The sequence below is a fragment of the Canis aureus genome, chromosome 7 (genome assembly GCF_053574225.1).
Source record: "Canis aureus isolate CA01 chromosome 7, VMU_Caureus_v.1.0, whole genome shotgun sequence".
Lineage (NCBI taxonomy): Eukaryota > Metazoa > Chordata > Mammalia > Carnivora > Canidae > Canis > Canis aureus.
In genome coordinates, this window is record NC_135617.1 from 45,628,425 (window position 1) to 45,648,350 (window position 19,926).

At 38.4% G+C, this 19,926-nt stretch overlaps 1 protein-coding gene across 1 annotated transcript in view; it reads left to right on the forward strand.

Moving 5' to 3' along the window:
* LOC144317304 (uncharacterized) overlaps positions 1-19,926 on the forward strand; it is a 77,051-nt gene that overhangs the window by 51,708 nt on the left and 5,417 nt on the right. The window contains exon 4 of the mRNA XM_077903511.1: positions 3,292-3,366. Within this exon, the coding sequence (XP_077759637.1) occupies positions 3,292-3,365 (74 nt within the window). The 3' untranslated portion in view covers position 3,366. The remainder of the gene's footprint in view (positions 1-3,291; positions 3,367-19,926) is intronic.

Consider the following 19,926-nt stretch of genomic DNA (forward strand, 5'->3'; position numbering starts at 1 on the left):
GACAATTTAGGCCCAATTTACATGTGAATATTCACCATGCATTAGTGCTAGCAGAAAACGGATTGCCACCACATTACAGTCCTACCCAGCGATGGAAGGATAGTCTTGAAAGGAAATTCTCTCTGTAGGCAGTGTTATGAGTAGTACAAATGGCCATTGACTTAGTATAGAGAGAGAAAAATGTACTGAGATGTAGATATACAGAGGCTCTGGGACAGGTGGGAATGGCTTGACTGCTTTGTCAGGGTCTTGGAAGAAACAAAACTGGAAGATTCTCCTGGTAAGTCATCCTCATATTGGAGCTTTTATTTTTCTTTCCTCACTCTTCTCTTCTGTCACTCCCATTTCCCTGGGATTGTGGAAATACTAATAAAGGTAGTATGACATAAACTTTTGCCTCAGCCATGAGGGCAACTAGACTCTTGAAAAGTTCAGTGAAATATTTGTGGGCAATTCAGACTCCCAGACCAAATTATACAGGCTCTGCCCAAGCAGTGATATGTATCTAGTGATGGCTCAAAGTATTCTTAAGACTATTTCCATTATCTGAGAAAGAAAATGAAGAGAAGTTTGTCCAAATTATTTCTGATAACTTTCAAGTATACTCAAGTATAAGTCTCTGAAAATCTCTCTAACTTAACCATTTATGAAATAATTGGCCTAGCAATCAGAGATAGAAATCTGTTTGTGAACAAAATGGATAAGAAAATTATCTCATCAACAAAACAAGAAGCTATGTCATTCTCCTTATCCTAAGAAAAATCGATATGTAATCAAAATTTTTATTTTTTTCTTGGAACTACTCCACAGGTTGAATTTGACTATTTCTCAATACTGTCAACTCTGCCAAAACCTAAGCAAAGAATGTAATTACCTTTTAAAGTATTTCTCCCGCTCTGCTCCTTGAGGAGTCTGAAAATGTTAAACGACTGGCAACTGTTCTCCTTAGGTTAGCACTTGGCATATCTCCCTTCTAAGGACATCTGAGATCCCCTGTATTCCACTAAAAATAAAGGATGGAAGGTAGAGAAGTGGGACACCTAGCTGGCTCAGTCGGTAGAGCATGTGACTCTTGATTGCAGAGTTGTGAGTTCAAGCCCCACGTTGGGTGCGGAGCCTACTTTAAAAAAAAAAAAAAAAGAAAAAGAAAAAACATAGTAACATAGTTCCTTTGCCTCATTTCATAATGTTTGGTTGGGGATAGATATTAATAAAGTGCAGAAAGTTTCCAGCAGGAGTAAGGAAGCAACGGAGAGTCAAAATGTGGGATGAGGTGGGTGTTCTGGATAACATGGCACAGCAAAGGAGAAGGAAGGTCATGTCTGTTGTGTTGACTGACCAGTCACATATGGTGATGTGAAAGAGAAATGAAGCACAGCCGATCATATTATTTTGGGTGACATCATTCATACTTTTTAAAAAATATTTTATTTAAATTCGATATGCCAACATATGATATAGCATCCAGTGCTCATCTCATCAGGTGCCCTCCTTACACCTTTCATGCTCAGTATGGTGTGACAAGCCACTTCCTCATCAAATCAGCTGATTGTGTCACCACTCAGCAATGGGGACTAAACTCCGTTAGTGAACTGACTATATCATGAACCCTAGAGCTTTCCACGACTCATAACTCCACCTTGAATAAAATCTACTTAGCTTCTCTTGTACTGCAATGACTGAGGTCATTAAGCAAATGATAAGGAGCTTCCTGGGTTTTCAGAATGGCTCAAAGAATTATTTTAATTTAACCATGAGTTGAAAATAGGTAAGGCAATTTACAGAAAATGGTTAAGGATGGTGTATCAGGCATCTTAAATTTATGACTGCCCAGCATTCGTTTCCCCCTCTTACTACCACATTTCTTCTAAAGAAATTATAATTGTATTATTATTATTATTAATATTATTACTATACTATTATTATTAGTTCAGCCTGATGGGATTGTACTCCAGGATGCCTACCTATACTTTCTTAACCAAAGTTTGAGTATATGATTGAAATTAGATCAATCAAACAATCATCCCCCGGAATTTAAATCTTGGGTAGAAGATTAAAGACAGAGAAAATGGTAGGAATTCATCTAACCCAGGAGTAAGGTCCTTAGATGTTTGCCACCATGACATCCTGTCATCCCTAGAACCTGGGCCTAGGGATACCTTGGCTCTGTACATTTTCCAGTCTGGTTCTTTAACCTTCTTGCCTGATAATGAGGCCTGGTATCTTTTAATAAGTTTTCTTTGTATAAAATAACTGGAGCCTATTTATTTCTGTTATCTACATCTGTAGAACTTTGGCTCATTCAGAAAGTGTACCTTAGCAATTAGGTAGGTTAAAGAAAAGTTGAATTTATTGCTATAAGATAAGTGGTATGGGACTGTAGCCAGAAGTAATACTATACTTAATTATTTAAACAACAATTTTTAAAAAATTTAAAATTTAAAAGACTTTAGAAAATATTTACTAATCATAATCACAAAAATTTTATAGAGAAAAAGACTAGAAAAAATATGCAATGTTGAACAAAAGCTAGGAAATATATTTTTGATAATTATGGTAAAAATATAAAAGAGATGACAATAGGTTTTTAAAAATGTCTGACATTGATTCCTTGATTGCCATTGACAGATGAGAGCATAGGTCTTATTCTAGCTGGAGTTATTTCTGATTACCACACTATTCCTCATTATTTAAATCCTACAGACATTTTCTGGCTAGGTCTATATTATTAGGTATAGAGGTATAAAATTTCAGGGCAATGGAACTTGATTTGACTCAAATCCTCCTAGAAGTGAGAATTGAATAGTGAGTTTAGTCAGATGGGATTTAATATGATCCAACATTCGGGATTTATTTATTTTTCCCTTTGAAGGTTCAGTAACACTGATGATTTGTGTGGGAAGAACGTCTTGATGTATCATATTAAAAAAAAGTGCAGGCCTGATTGCTTGTCACATTCCATCTGTATCATTATTATTAAGGGTCACCAGGTATAATCCTCTTTATCAACAGACTTAATATATTTTATTACCTTTCTTTGTTTTCCATGTGCTTTTTTTTGGCAATGGAAATGAAAGCTTATTTTTATCCTATGTCTGAATTTCATTCTCACAGAAATTATGTAAAATAGAACAGAATGAGCCATAGAATATCAAATATCATGACTTTTTTTTATTACAGAAGGACTTTGAGAATTATTGCCCTAAATAGATAACTGGTTAGCATAAAGAAAAGACTGAATGGGGTCTGATGTCACAGTTCCAAGACTTAACTCTCTGCTTTTTCTTACAGAAGCTAACACTTCTGCAACAGATACTATCTATTTAAGGAGAAAAGGTTCTGAAGTCTTTGCTGTCAAGGCCTAAGGTGATAAGTCTCCCTTTATCTGATAAGTCTGTGTGATTAAGAATTTGTGACAAACTGTACTCAGCACAGAAAATTTACAGTAATGTTTATTTATTTATTTTTATTTATGTGAGAAAGACCATGAGAGCATGGTGAGGAGGGGATGGGCAGAGGGAGAGGGAGTCTTAAGCAGACTCCAAGTTGAGTGTGAAGCAGGAGGCAGGGCTCAAGCTCACGACCCTGAGCCAAAAGCAAAAGACAGACACTTTAACTGACTGTGCCACCCAAGTGCTCCTACAGTAATGTTTAGTTAGTAGTCTAAGCTTTCATATAGCACTGACATCTTCTTTTTTTTTTTTTTTAAAGATTTTATTTATTTATTCATGAGAGGCACAGAGAGAGAGAGAGAGAGAGGCAGAGACACAGGCAGAAGGAGAAGCAGAGGCTCCATGCAGGGAGCTCAATGGTTCTGGGTCTCCAGGATCACGCCCTGGGCCAAAGGCGGCGCTAAACCGCTGGGCCACTGGGGCTGCCCTTACAGATTCCTTAAGCAGCAGGAACTTCCTTAAGAATGATCTTCTTTGGGGAATCCCTGGGTGGCTCAGCAGTTTAGCGCTGCCTTCAGCCCAAGGTGTGATCCTGGAGTCCTGGGATTGAGTCCCACGTCACGTTCCCTGCATGGAGCCTGTTTCTCTCTCTGCCTCTCTCTCTCTCTCTCTGTCTCTCACAAATAAATAAATAAAATCTTAAAAAAATGATCTTTGAAATTTGATTATGCTACTACTTTACTATATCAGGAATGTTTTCAGCTGCAAGTAATAGAAAAATCTACCAATTACTTAAAAAAATAGCACTTTATTTTTCTCACATTAGATAAAGTCTGGCAGCAGACTTCAAGGCTGTATAACAGCTTAATAAAGTCATCAAAGATACATCTCATTTGTATTTTTTTTACTCAGCCACACATTGCATATTTTCTTGTTGCTTCATAATCTTAAAATAGTTGCCAAAACTCCATATATCACATCTACATTGGAGGCAAGAAGAGTAAGGAGGTGGTGACAGTGAGCTCTCCTCTCTAGTTTTCTCCTTTTAAAAAGAAGCAAAGCTCTTCGCGAAGCCTTCTACCATACTCATCTGCCAGAATATAGTCTCACACCCAACCCTAAAAGCAATCACTGGTGAAGGAACATAGCATTACCGTGATTGGTTAAAACCGACTCTTATTCATGTCATGGGTAGGAGGAAGGAGGTTCCAGGGGCGTCAGCATTTCCTACCTAAAGGCATGTGTGCTAATTACCAAGACACAGAATCTGGTTCCTTCTCACTTTTTAAGTTTCTCTTTAAATGCCTGTCTTCAAAAAACCCTTTTGTAACCACATAATCTGAAGTAGGTCTCCTGACTATTTTTGATCACAGAAAACTGCCTATAGCATTCCTCTCAATTAGTAATTATGTGTTTTTAAAATTTATTGTCTCTTTTTTGCTCCCATTGCCCCAAGGATGATGCCCCTTTGAGGAAAAAGCAATGTAATAGAACCATGGTTTGCAGAGCAAAATGACATTCCTATTCCAGGGGCACCTGGGTGACAGAGTCATTTAAGTATCTGCCTCTTGGTTTTGGCTCAGGTCACTATCTCAGGTCATGAGATCAAGCCCCAGGTCAGGCTCCACACTCAGCAGGGAGTCTGCTTGAGTTCCTCTCTTCCTCTCTTTCTGCCCCTTCCCGCTGTTCTTGTATGTTTTTTCTCTCTCAAATAAATAAATCTTTAAAAAACCCCATTCCATTATTGGGGGACACAATTAATACAGACCTTAACCAATCTACATAATAATAAAATTTGTCTTTCTTTTGGGCAGAGGACAGATTGGCTAATTAAAGGGCAAAAATGATTTTTCTTCAATCTCTGTATTTCAGACAAAATCGGAGATCTGGATTTAGGGGAAGAGAAATGACAGTAATATCACAGGAGGTAAATTAATCCCTAGAGCATGTTGACAGGCTGAGTGCGAAACAGGCACAAATAGTAGTGATAATGATAACAGCAACAACAACAACAATAATAGTAAACAGTTTCTGAGTGCCTACTACACATCAGGAAGAAGTCTAAGTAATATTTAAGGTGACTCAGTTAGTTTTCAAGATATTTTTGTGTGGTAGTTATCCTCTGAAATACCTAGATTTTAAATAAGCTGTCACAGCTCACTCTTTCATCCAGGTTATTTCTTGAGTCATGCTCTCAACCACATGCTCTCAACCACTGCCTCCTTTGGATCAGGAATGGTTACTTAATAGAATTATGTTCTTCTTTTTTCATTATAATTTCCCTTTATATCTTCAAGTCTTCAGTAAGTTTTGTTAAATGCTATCACTTAATTTTAGCTGTGCTTCTTGAGCTTAGGAAGGGGCTTCTGTTAACATATAACAGGAGAATTTAGGTAGGCAATACTGGCTTATTAAAGTGACCTGCATGATGTGGAGCAGAATGATTGTCTAAAGCAATGAGGCACAACCAGCAGAGCCGCGAGGATTTGAGGAATATACCTTCCACAGAGATGGATGCCCAAGAATTTGAAGAAGGGATGTATCCTTGCTAAAGTATAGAATTATATGGAAGCTTAAATTATCACTACCTAGATTTGTTAATATCTACTCAGAAGACCAAAAACTTGGACATCTGGTTGCATGAGTCTCTGACATCTGGTTTCTAGTCCCCGGACTTTACATAAATTAGATATATGAACATAACCAAATCCCTTCTTTCTGCTAAATCCAAATACAACCCTCCATTCTACTCTACCTCCTGGCGTCCATGAAGAGGAGGTTGAATTGGTCAGGTGCATAGAGCCTAAAGGTGTCCTAGTAGTGGAAGGCTTTAAACAACATAAAGGATGTGACTACATGTCTCATAGGCAGGGTACAGAGAGAAACCCAATATCTGGAGGAAATTCTGAACTGGAAATTTTAGCGGCAGTTATGAAGATCTTTGATGCACCTGACTCAGGAGAGAACTCTCTTTTGTTCAAATGCCGTGAAAAGAGAGGGCTGCTTCTCTATAATCCAAAGACTACACTGTAAAGAAGTAGGAGAGATTGAAAGGCTCTTAAAACTGCATTCACAGCACCTGGATAGCTTTTTAGGGATCTAATGTTATATGATAAGATAGCTAAATTTTGAGCTATTATTATTTGCCAGACATGGTTTATTTGATTCTCACGACTCTATAAATTAGGGATTATTCTACTCTCCATTTCATAGACTCCAGTACAGCATTTCTTGTCTGACATAGCACAGCTTCTCAGTGGTAGAACTGGGAGAGCTGGTACAGAACCCACTGACCATGTTCTATTTTTTTCTTGCATTCTTTTTGGCTTTTATGTAAATTACCAATGTTCTCTTCCAATGGGAGGAAAATTATGCATGTGAAAATTATGATTCAAATGTATAAAGGAAAATTCTGCGCATTGTGGATATATACAGGGCATGGACAGATCATTAAGCAAGCAAACCAGAACTGATTTATCTTTGGATGTGGCAGGGAAAATTCCAGAACCAATATGTACGCAAAATAGATTCACTTGATTTTTACAGATTAAAAAATTCCTAAAAGAATATAGGATGTAGCAAAGAAACTCTAAGGATGTTATATTTAATGGGGATTTTTTGATAAAGCACTTGTTTTAGGTAGGAGCTGATAATAGTTCATTTAATTTATTAATGTAAACTCAGTGTGGACTCAGATAGATAAGTACCAAATGACCTTTTGGTATACTGATGCTCTCCCATTTGCTTTCTACATCTCCGTTACCCTACAATCTTCCTGGCATTACTCAATCCAAAATCACTTTTCACTGTTGGGCAGAGTTTCCCATAAAGTCCCCCAATTAATTCCTGTTTTCTTTCATTCCCTGCCCACATTAACTCTTGTAAATGAGCAGTTATCTCCTAGCCAGAACAGTGGGAGGGGGAGGAACCACAGGAATGCATTGCTCCGCTGTCCTGCACTTTTTCAACCAACATGTCCTTTGTCCGTGATGAGACTACAGGCTTTGGAGATTTAGGTTTCGTTCATTTCTGCAACAAACCTTGAGTGAATACCTACTGCTATAAGGTGAAGATTAGAGAATGAGACTGACCCCAGACTCTGCTTTCTTAGAGCTTATATTCCAGGGGGAGCAAATAGAAAATAAGTACAATGTAGAGATATGCCATAGGAGGGATAAGCACTCTGTTGCCAAAGACAATACGAGATGAGGTAAAGAGTGATGGAGTTGGGGTGACTTCAGTTTGTGTTGCCAGGTAGGGAAGGCTGCTCTGACTGGGTTTCTTTTAAACTGAAGTCTACATGATGAGCCAGATCAAGCTTTGTCCTGCTTGGACACCTATTCAGGGGAGAAACCACTGGCAAGTCCCTAAAACTCTGAGTCTCAGTTTTTTCCTCTCCTAACCAGGGAACATAACAACTTCTAAAAAACTGTGAAGAACAATGAAATAATTTGTCATATAACTTCATATATGGGTAGAGACTTACTATATTCAGTCACTGAATTCAGAATGTATGTTAATTACCTGGACTTAACAATATTCCCACAAAAGTATAAAGGGCTATATAAAGGCCTGTTGCTGTAGTTCTTTTTATTATTATTAAACTTCCTCCCCCTTCCTCCAGGTCAGGCTCCTTTCCCCAGATGCCTTCCAGGGAGTGTTCTGAAGCCTACTTAAGCCGAATGTGGAAAAAAATAGCACAACTGCTCATTTTTCCTTTTTTGCTTTTCCCATCTCAACTTTCTCTCAGTGTTAGGTAATGCTAGAACTTTCTGACATTCCACTCAAGAATCTTTGTCATAACCTTTGAATCATTGTTCTGGTAGCCATGTTGATGCTCAAAGTGCTCTCAGATCCTCTGTTTGGGCAAGGACAGAACAAAACTCCATGAGTTCTTGCGGCAATGAGTTCTCTCCTGGGTGATGTTAAAATATTTACCTCTTTGTGTTTCATCTATAAAGTGGGAATAAGGATAGTACCTACCTCACAGGATTGTTGTTATAAAGCATAAATGGCTTATTACCTCTATAGCACTTCAAACAGTAAGTTCTCCATAAATGTTGTTTATTTTATAACCCACTCATTGACTCCATCCATTCTTTTTCACTCGTCTTATCCAGGCCTTTGCCATCTCACTTCAGCTACTACCACTCCACACAGCCACATGCAAAATTGTCTTACTTGCCCATAATTCCTTCACTCCTTCCTTAATTCCACAAATGCTTGTAAGGCACTTACTGTGTGTATGTCTTTGTATTAGGTCCTATGGCAGGTTCCTAAAATAGAAAACACAGTTCTTCATTGGTAAGGTCAGAATCCAGCTGAAGAAAGGATTCATATACATGGAAAATCCCAAACAACAATATGGGTTAAATAGCCATGAGATTAATACAAGAACAGTCACATGACATTACCTGAGTTTCCCACTTTGCAAGCATGCAGGCATTCCTTTACTGTTTTAATAATTTGCACTCATGTTTTCAGGTGTATGTAGTATTATATTTTTCCTTTGGTCCCTATACTAATTCTCTCAGTAGACTGAATACCTTTGACAAGAGGGAGCGGATCTATACCAGAGTTGTTAGTACATAGGCTCCAGGGGCAGAAGAATCTCTCCTCTGCTGCTAACTGTGAGATGTTGGGCAAGTTGCCCAGCTTCTTTGAACCACCTCATTTCGTCTTCATAAAATGGGGATAAAATAGTACTTTCTGGGTTAACATGAAAATTGAATAATATAATCCATGTAAATTCTTAATGCAAAGCCTGGCATTTGTATGTGCACAATAAAAACAAGCTATATTCATAATTGGTTTTTATAGACTTGTTATAAGTGAAAGTCAATATATTTCACAAGGTGTCTAGTATGGTGCTTTGTAAATAGTAGATAATGAATTAACTTTGTTATTATATAGGTTATCAACCATGAAAACTCTCTTATCTTCACCCTCAAAAGCTTAAAATGTATATTTTAATATTTACTAAAATAAGACAAACTTATGAATGTAGGAATTGTTGATATTGAAATGAGTAGCTAATGTTCTTTTTTTTTTATTTTAAAGATTTTATTTATTTATTCATGAGACAGAGAGAGAGAGAGAGGCAGAGACATAGGCAGAGGGAGAAGCAGGCTCCATGTACGGAGCCCAACGCTGGCCTCGATCTTGGGTCTCCAGGATCATGTCCTGGGCTGAAGGCAGTGCCAAACCGCTGAGCCACCCGGGTTGCCCAAGTAGCTAATGTTCTTCCAGCACAAGGTAAAAGTTTTTGCCTATAACAATCTTCTCTTTAAAAGTAGAGCAGAGAATTCAAAAACTCTCAAATACTATTTCTCTTTAGAAATTAGATGATGAGCCTTTCAGTAATTGGTGGGATGTCAATTCTCAAATAGCTTCAACTATGGATCTATAACTAAAATCAGAATTTTGATTTACTCCTCTATTGCTTCCATGTACACATTCTACTTACTCTACATATTTTACATTGAGACTTAGTGAATACATAGAATTTGTAATGATAAATTGCTATAGGCTACTGCTTCTGAAAAAATATGAGGATCCAAGGAACCATGGGATGGATTCGTTCACTCTCCCTACTCCAAAGGAGCCTGAAATATAATGACTCACCTTTTCCATTGTTGGAAATTCAACCTGTCCCTGAAAAACAATTTTAGCTTTATAAAGCCATAGTTTATAGAACTTCGGAAACCATTCCGAGGGACCACTTGAAAATGAGTCATCAAAGAACTGATACCTGAATCAGAAGGAAAGATCATTCGTGGGGCTTAGGCATGTGAGGCCAGCAGGCTCATGATTTTGCTTTACAAGAGGCAGGGCAGAAAGAGATGGCTGAGGAGTCCATGTTGTTGTATAGGCAAGGGTGAAGGCTCCCCCTCGAGAGACGATGGAGTTGCCTTCCGCAAGAGAGACCTGAGATCTGAAGTACAGAATGACTTAGCATCATAGGGGATGGTCTGAATGTTTCCACACTAGGATTAAATATCAGAAACCAAGTTATCAGACTGAAAGCAGAGGAGAGGGTCTTTTAAAAAAATTATTTATTTATTCATGAGAGACACAGAGAGAGAGAGGCAGAGACACAGGCAGAGGGAGAAGCAGGCTCCCTGTGGGGAGTCTGATGCGGGACTCCATCCCAGGACCCTGAGATTACGACCTGAGTCAAAGGCAGATGCTCAATGACTGAGCCACCCAGGCACCCCCAGAGGAGAGGTTCTTATAGACGTGCCCACACCAAAGTATCAGGGTTGAAATCTAAGGAATATTTCTCCCATCCAACTTGAGGAGTTGTGGAAAAAAGGTGGAGGAAAAAGGGCTTTGCAGCTGAATCAGACTGCTGATTGCATTTTATTAAACTTGGGTAAGAAATCTATGTTTTGTAAAATCTTTGCTTTCTACACTTTTGCATTTCCTTTACTTCTCCTTAGTTTTATAATGAAAACAATTTTTATTTCAAATTCACAGGAAGTCTTTGTGACTTCACTTTTCTAAGACTAATTTCTGTGGAAGGAACCAACCAAAGCAGCTATACAGAAAAAAAAATATGATGACAAAATATACCAAGTTTCTCATCAAACCTGGAGAAGTTGAAAAGGAGTTTGGGGAGAAGAAATAAAAGCCCATGAGACACTGGAGAAAAGTTAATTAAGAGCACTTCATAAACATAACCCAAAGCAGATATTCTGTAAAACGTGATGTTTTAGAATCAAGTCAAATCAGCACTTCAGGCAAAAATGATACTTCTTTTGTGGCTTTATGAGACAGAATCCTAAAGGTCACACATACCTTCAAATATCTTTAAAAGTGCAGTCATTTCTCACAAGTAGTTGGTCTGAAGTGTGATTTTAAAGTTGTATTTAGATGTAAAACTCAAGTCATTAAACCTGTGTGTTTACTGAACTTTTTATAGATGTCTATTTACTGGGCAACCATTGATATTGTCTTCGGTGAGTACACACTGTTCTGTGCCTGGAAAAGGTTTGCTGCCTCTGTGTGGTTGTCTTAAATGTCAAGGCTGCTGCTGCTGTAACAGCCCCTCCTACCTCCTCCTGGCTCTGTGCAAACCCACTAGCATGAAACAAGAAGCAAAGTTCTGGGGAAACAAAGTTAGGATAGTAAAATGTCCTTTTATGTACAAACCCTGTCAGAACTCTGTCTGTCTGGGTGCTGAGCTTGCTAATAGCTTCAAACATGTAACACCAGTTAATCACCCAATTGTTGGGAGCTGCAAAGTCACTGTATAATTACTGAGGTTTTCAAAGGAATTAGCATGTAGTTACTATGAAAAACATGTTCTATTTTGTGGAAACTATGCAATTAAATTGTCTTAGGCTAATAAATTAAGTATAGCATAAGCTCATATAACAGCTGGTTGAAAGGAGGGGCTGGATGGCGATGCATTTATTGAGATCACTTTGAACTCACTAGCCTCTATACTCAATGCAGAGATAGGCGTGTCCTGCTTTAGGGAAGTTATACACAAGCCCACATTTACTCCATAGATATTTTAGGAGGTTTGAACATACTTGGTTAGGGGATAGAAGGTGAGATAGAATGTAGCAGGAGGAAAAAGTAGTGAAAATGATGTTAAATTCTTAGACACTAATTTGGAGTTGAGATGGAATGGCAACATGACATATATGAACTGTCCTGCAAATCCACTCTTGCACATGACACTGCAGGAATTCAGTTTAAAGGAAGTTTATCATGAACATGTCTATTGCAATTGGAAATCCTTGTACCATGCTCAGGAAGTTCTTGCTTATTTACAATGGGTTAAAAAACATTGTAACTCTTCTTTTATGTCTTCTGCCCATTCAGATTTGATAATAACACTTGGCTTAGATTTGTTTGAAAAAGAAGAAAAAGTCCTCAAGTTTATTTTTCAGTGGAGGGTTGGAGAGGGTTCTGAAGGAATTTATTGATCACTTTAGGACCTCTTTTAGAATTCAGCTTTGGTGTATTTTCAGGAAAAGATCTAGTATAAGAATTGCTGGAACTTGAGGGCTGACTTCATGGTACCCAGATTTGAAAAGTCCAGGGCTAGAACTCTGAGCTCCCAGCCTCTAGACAGGGGTACTCTGCTGGTGTTGCTAATGTCAGAGAGGAGAAGGACCCCTCTGCCATGTGACAAAGTTCCTAACTCTGGTTGGGTTATGATTGAAGGTTAGGCAACAACTGGGCGGAAGAATGTTCTTTCCCTGTATCTTTCCTTGACTGGAAATCCTAAGATTGTATACCTTATCTCAACATCTGCCAGCAATCTCTCTAAGAAATGATTGTGGAGGTAGGTATCATACATTCTTATTTAGAAACTGCCCCTCCTTAACTTTCCTACAATTGCCCATCCACTCTCAACCTTACACAGATCACTAGTGAGAACATATGGGAAAAAGGTAAGACTGTTTCTAATCACCAGTGAGACCAAGTATTTTTACTTTTGATTGAACCTTCTGCACATATGTTGGAGTATTTTCTTATGTAACAGTATATGCCATAAAGTGTCATATCATATTTTTTCTACTAAAAAAAAAGTTATTTATTTGAGCAAGCGAGAGAGAGCATGAGTGCATGAGTGGGTGGAGGGGCAGAGGGAGAGAGAGAGAGTCCTCAAGCAGACTCCCCATTAAGCACAGAGCCTGAGGAGGCACTCAATCCTGTGATCCCAAACTGAGAGAAAGGGTCACTCAGCCTCCTGAGCCATTCAGGTGCCACTCATGGTTTTTCACTTAAGTAAAACTCAGTGGTCAGTCCAACAACAAAAGAAACAGATGGCATCTTCTTGATTATTTTTATATTTTAAAAGTAAAATATAGACTTAGTTTTTGAATTAAAAAGAACTCTTATTCCTGGCTAGTTAGACATAGTGGAATCCTAACCTGTATAAAGATGGCAAATAAAGCTCTTAGATCTTTTTTTTTAGAGATTTTTTTTTTTTTAAATTTTTAGGGAACCTCTGTATGCAACATGGGTCTCGAACTCACAATCCTGAGATCAAGGGTGGCATGCTCCAGTGTCTGAGCCAGCCAGATGCTCCAAAGCTCATATGTCTTTAGCAAAATGTAATTATTGAATATATTCCATGAAATATTAATTTTGTAGAGCAAGAATATTCATTTAGGTTAAACTATTCTATGAATTGACTTTATAATCCATTTTCATGACTTTGTTATTCAGGTGTCCCCTCTGCTTTTTGAACATTTGTCTTACACCTCTTCACTTTCATGGAATACCTATATTAATACTGGTTTTTGCTAACTGAAAGAAATCTAAAGAGGATTTTCACTTTTACAAGAAAAGATGCAAAAAAAAAAAAAAGATGCAAAGTGAAAATTGCATTTAGCATTTGTTTTGCAACGAGGAGTTATAGAGGCAGAAGACACCCCAACAGCGAGAATGGCCCTGCTAAGCTCTTTCCCTTGAGCCACACCCAGCATCTTAGCGTCAAGCTGCCATATCTCTGAACTGTGTTGGTGAGCATCTGTGCTTTATCTCGATTTATTGTGTGCATCCTCTAATAAGATGGTGTCCCAAAGTATCAGAAAAGCCTAAGAGATTATTTTTTGTGTCTGGGAACACTTGAAAAATTTTCCGTATGAATTAATGGCAAATTCTTCACTTTATGCCATTTCAGCTTACAAAAGTTTTCACCAGCAAGCCCTTTCAAATACTGGGGGAAACCTGTATTTTCAAAATGATTCAAAGATATACATTTTTGTTCAGTAGTATATCAACACTATTTTAATTACTCTTAGCAAAAAATTAAATATAAAATTTAACCTCTCTGGTGTCTGTTACATTTATTTGCTATCTTTTGTCAGTTCAAAACTGAAAGAGAATTTTTCTTCAAGTGACTTCTTGAAGAGTTTTTGTCATAAACATAAAAATAAGAATTACTTAATCTGTTCAAAGTTCTGTCAAGATTTAATACTTTGAATTTCTACCAGTTAATTCGCTTTCTTTATTGCAGAAGAGTCTTTTTGAATGAGAAAAAGGGAAATTCATGCCTCAAGTCACATATATTCTCATATTTCTTCAGACATTATTGAGAAAAGAAAGATGCAAGGAACTTATTGTTCAGAGAAGCTGAAAAGAGACAAATTTCCCTCTATGGTGAAAGCTAAAAGGATAATTGAGTAAAGAGGTGCTGGCAATGGCCTCTTGCTCCTTAAGCAGGGAACAGAGTTTTGAGGAGCCCAGGAATGGAAGTAGACAGAACTCAACTCTGCTTCCTGCTTCTTGTAGCATGTTGGGCAATTAGCCAGCAGCCCTGATCCATCCTTTTCTTACTTGAGACAGAAGATAGTACTCATCAAGTAGGTATGAAAATTAAGTTAAATGATGTAAAATATCTAGAGGACCTCTTAGATCTTACCATTTTTGATAAAAGGTAAATATGATCAAAAGCAAGCTTTTAAACCTTCCCTAAGAAGAAATTATTTTCTGTTTAGGTTACTTAACGATTATCAGTTTATCTTATTAGAAAAGCAGCTGGATGTTATTAATATGGATAAGCCTTCCTGATGCAGTTTGGTTAGCTGATTGGAAAGTTTAAGGATGATAAGAGTATTTAGAGTTTATAGGATTCAGTGCCTTCAAAGTCAGTAGTTTAAAAAAAAAAGTGTCCCTCAAGCGTTTCCATTTTCTCCAATGCAAAGAATTATTGCACATACTCTTGACAACTCTCTTAGGCAGAAAAAGTCAACTAGCAGAAAACATCACAGAAGCACATCACACCCTGTTAGGGCACATGTGTGCAAATTTTGCAACTGTAAAAATTATATAATTTATATTTAGGTAATACTTGCTTCCATTTTATCCCTCCTTTGGGATCATGTTTTATTCACTTTTGTCTACTAACAATATGATCTGATATTTAGTAGGTTATCAGTATTAATATTCTTGCTGAATAAAGTAACTGAGTAATTAGGTATGTGGGTGCAGCAGTGAGTACAATCCTCTAAGGCTACCCTTAGAGGCGTTTCCTATTACCAGAGACTAAACTATTTGCCTCTACACTTTAGTGACTAATTCAAACTACCAGCTTTCCCCTGTCTCCACTAATGTCAGTAAGCACGGTTTTTCATTTATTCATACCTGTGTGGTCCCCTTCTTTCATTGCCATAACCTACCAACCTGCTCAGAGGGGCTAGTGGTTATAAAACATCAATCACTATTTCAGTACAGTGATGGTTTTCACCTCTGTTTTATGGAGTATGAGGTTTTGAGGATGCTCAGGTGCTAAATGGGGCCAGAATCTAATGCAGGGAATGTAAAGGTAAGGGTCTGAGGAGAAGCTCCGGCTCATGATGGCATCACCTCCACAACTCTGAGAGAGCAGGTCTGCTTTGATGTGTTTTACATGTTGAGGCTGTATGCAAGATTCTGCTTGAGATTAGGATACATCCCTTAAAAAGTTTGAAGCCTGAGTTCATGATTATACAAAATATTAAACAGAAAGATCTATCTTCTGAAGTCAATGAAAGAAGGCAGGCTTGCGTTCTTCTAGCACTCAGGCGAAATTTGAGTCATCAAAGCAAGGTAAATTAAAAGGTAGTGTTGAGAGATAATTCCAGCACTTCTGGATGGCTTCTAAGCAAAGAGAATCGACAATTTTGTCCAAGGCTTTTTGCAAAGTTGCTCCAGGCAGGGAGCAGGTTTGCTTATTCTCCAGGATAATGAAGCTAGTTTCCCACCCTCCCGGGAGACAGTCCGGGTTGATAAGGATACTATCTCCCTCTGAATCAGTAGGCAGATTTGTTTCCTGATCAGCATAGTAAAGATAACGTCTCTCTCTGTAGGGTGGATAAACAGGTTTACCAGGAGCTTCTTTTAGAAACTGGGGTTTCTCTTAAGCTCAGGGTTCCTTACTATGATCCAAACTCACCTTGTGTCTGTCTGGGCCTAACTCTTCTTGGATGCCATGGAATTTGGGATATGAAAGCAACCAATGTGAACATGGAGCTCATGCTATCTTCTGTGCCACATGTAATAAGCTGTGCAAATCCATGTGGGCTCATCACCTCCTCACTGCTGAATCCAGGAAGTTTGGCAAATTGACCTAGCAGTTGCCGTGGTGGCTGCTGTTCAGGATCTGCTTGGCTGCTTGACAGGTAGGACCTTTGCCTTTTTTTAAAATCTTGACCAGGCATACCTTACTTGGAAGATAAATTTCCATTCTTACCTATGATTTTCACTTCCTATGAAAGCCCTTAGTCATGTGATAGACTTCGGTAAGAGTATTCATAATGACATTTGGGTTAATGTGTGCCCTATGTACAACTGTGTTCAAAACAAATATTAACAAAATGTTAATATTTATTTTCCTGCTATCCCTAAGGAGCAACCCCATCTATCCACCAAAGTAAATGTTTTGGGTATGAGATCTTGATCAACTCCTAAAAACAATACTCCTCAAGTGTGTGTTTTTTAAAATTTTTATTTTTAAGTAGGCTCTGCACCCAGTGTGGAACCCAGTGTGGGGCTTTAACTCGTAATCCTGAGATCAAGATCTGAGCTGAGATCGAGTCAGATACTTGGCTGGTTGAGCCATCCAGATGCCCCAGAGTACTTCAAGTTTTATTATACATAAGAATCATCTGAAGAACTTGTTACAAAAGCAGACTACTGGGTCCCATCCCCAGGGAATCACCTTATGTGGGTCTGGAGATCCACACCGTCTGCTAATAATAAGAACCCAGGTGATTCTGATTTTGCTGAAAAGGCTTAAATTTTAAGAAACAAGATTTTAAAATACCCCTAATATCTTTTTATAAATAAAAGGTGGATAAAATTCTCAACTTCTTTCAAATCCTGAAGGGTTGATTGGCGAGGCAGATGGGGAGAAACAGTGTGCTCACAAGCTGGTGAGTTATAACTCAACACTTTACCCCTACTTCTAACATACTGAAAACACTTCAGTGTTTCCTTTGCAAAGAGCCCACTACTTTTTTCAACAGTAATACCATATATTACTGATACAACTGGCCCAGAAGTTATTCACCTGGGCCAAGTCATTCTATAATATAATTAATGTCTTAGATCATCTTTTAATATGTGTGTTGGTGTCGAATGTAGGTTTGAGGTGTCAATTTGAAAGTAAACTAAGCCTGTCCACTTGCCAAAAAAACTGAAAACATACCTGTAAGGCTCTCTAGTTCCTTTACTTACATGTTGTCAATTAGCTTTTTTATCTGGGCAGTCTTCTGGGATTTTCTATGTGGGCTGATGCTCATTTATTTTAGGGTGGGTGTTTAGTGCCTGAATTACTTTTAAGATCTATTTTGTTGTTAACCCTACTTGGTTTGTAGAAACCTAGTTGGTTGTGTGCTATGCACTGCATTGTTTCCTGCCCTCCTCCCAAGATCATGTTGAAGCCCGAACCCCTAGTACCTCAGAATGTGACTGTATTTGGAGACAAAGTCTTTCAAGAGGTAATTAAATTAAAATGAGGTCATCAGGGTGGGCTGTCATCCAATATGACTGGTGTCCTTATAAGAGGAAATTTGGGCACAGACATATCAGAAGACCATGTGAAGACAGAGAGAAGACAAGCATCTACAAGCCAAGGAGAAGCCTCAGAAAAAATCCACACTGTGTACACCCTTTTTCTAGACTTCAGAACTGTTGAGAAAATTAATTTCTGTTGTTTAAGCCACCACTCTCTGGTGCTTTATTGCTAAAGCCCTAGCAACTGAATACATTGATTTCCTTTACGTGGCTTTCAGGGCAGGTCCCTCATCCATTAGAAAAAGTTTGCTTGGATTCCTTCTATCAGTGTTAGAGGGCATCTTCAGTAGGTCAAACCTTTAGACAATACCCACGTTACATTAATGTTCTTGTTTTACTCTGGTCACTAAGTCTTTTTTGGATAATTTCTAATAATCCTAGCCTTAGCAACAGAATTATTAGATTGTTTCAGTGGTATTTCCCTCAAATAAGGGATCTAGGTGGCAGCCAGATTTGGTATATGTAATTCAATAAATATTTTTTGGCTGCCTACCATGTGATAAGAATTATTGTATGTTATAGGTACTGGGGACCTAGCAATTTGAATTAAACAAAGTTCAGGCTTTCGTGAAACCTACAGTTAGCATGTGGAGTGTGTGTGTGTGTCTGTAATGTGTAGAAAATATACACTTAAATAGATATATAGTATGTTCAGTGGAAATAAAACAGGGTATGGGAGAAAGAAGGCTAGGATTTTATTTGGGGGGTAGAAATGGAAATATTTTACAAAAGATGGTCAGAAGAGCTTCTCTGAGGAGGTAAGCTATATGCAGAGTCTGCATGAAGTGGGAAATGTGTAGATGCAGAGAGGGGCCACCCAGATTGCCCTTCAAGGAAGAATTTCTGCCCCAGTTGCTGGTGAGCTGTTACCAGACAGCTTTCAATGTCAGAACTTTCAGGGTTTGCTTCAGCTTCAAAATGCCTCTTTCTTAAGGGCACATCCTTTCTGTGGGTGGCCCACATCTAATGACTAATCAAGGTGAGGGTATTAAAACTCAAACAAGACCTACCTGATGGGCAATTTCTGCTTCAGTGTCTCCCCCCTGGGGCAATTGAGTATGTTGAGCCCACATAGCCCATGCAGCATCCATTCCTCCCTTTCCACAGTTGATTCTAAGAATATCCCCTCACAAACATCTGAAGTGCAGAGATCTGTTTCAGAGTGAGCTTTCTGGGGAACACAATGTGACGGGGAGGCATCCATGTGGTCATCTGAGGAAGAACATTTCCTTGCAGAAGAAACAATAAGTGCAAAAATCATCAAACTGTTATCCATATGGTAATGACATGGCTATACAAGGAAGGGACAGAACAAATCTACTTTGCTTTGTGGGGTCATCCCAGAGGGACCTGAATGGGACAGAGATGGCCAAGGGAAGGGATTAGGGAGCAACTTCTTTTTGGGGGTAGTAAAAATCTTCCTGCGGAGAAGGAAGTAAAAAGGAGACACAGAAATGGAGGTGATTTTGATTTTGAATTAAAATGTTAATCCAACAGGCTTCTTTGGGACTTCTAAGACTCTGAGGCCTGTGGTTTCCCCCACCCCTGTATGGTCAGGGTTCTCCCCAATCCCAGGGATATGCTGTATTATTTTCAAGCCCAAATCCCATGTCTTCACTCCAACTCTCTACACACTTCCTCCTCCTCATTCTCTTCCTTCTCCTATTACCTACTGCTTCTTTTCCTCTTTGATTACAATCTTCTCACACATCTCTATTTTTCACATTCGAGGTTTTCAGAGGGGAAGGAAACAGCTTTGTCTAGCCTAGGACACTAATCAACCTATTAGAGCTTCAAAAATGCTGTTGTTGTAAAGAGATTATGGAAGCTAACTGTAGAAAACAAACAATAGTCCCTTTACCTCATACCTTCTGTCCCCAAGACAAAATAAAGCACAATGCCTTGAAACGAGATCAAGGAAAAGGTGGTTAAAGAACCAAATTTTCTTTACAAAGGGAAATAATTCCAAAATCATCTCTTTATTTATATAGGACGTAGGGAAGAGGTTTGC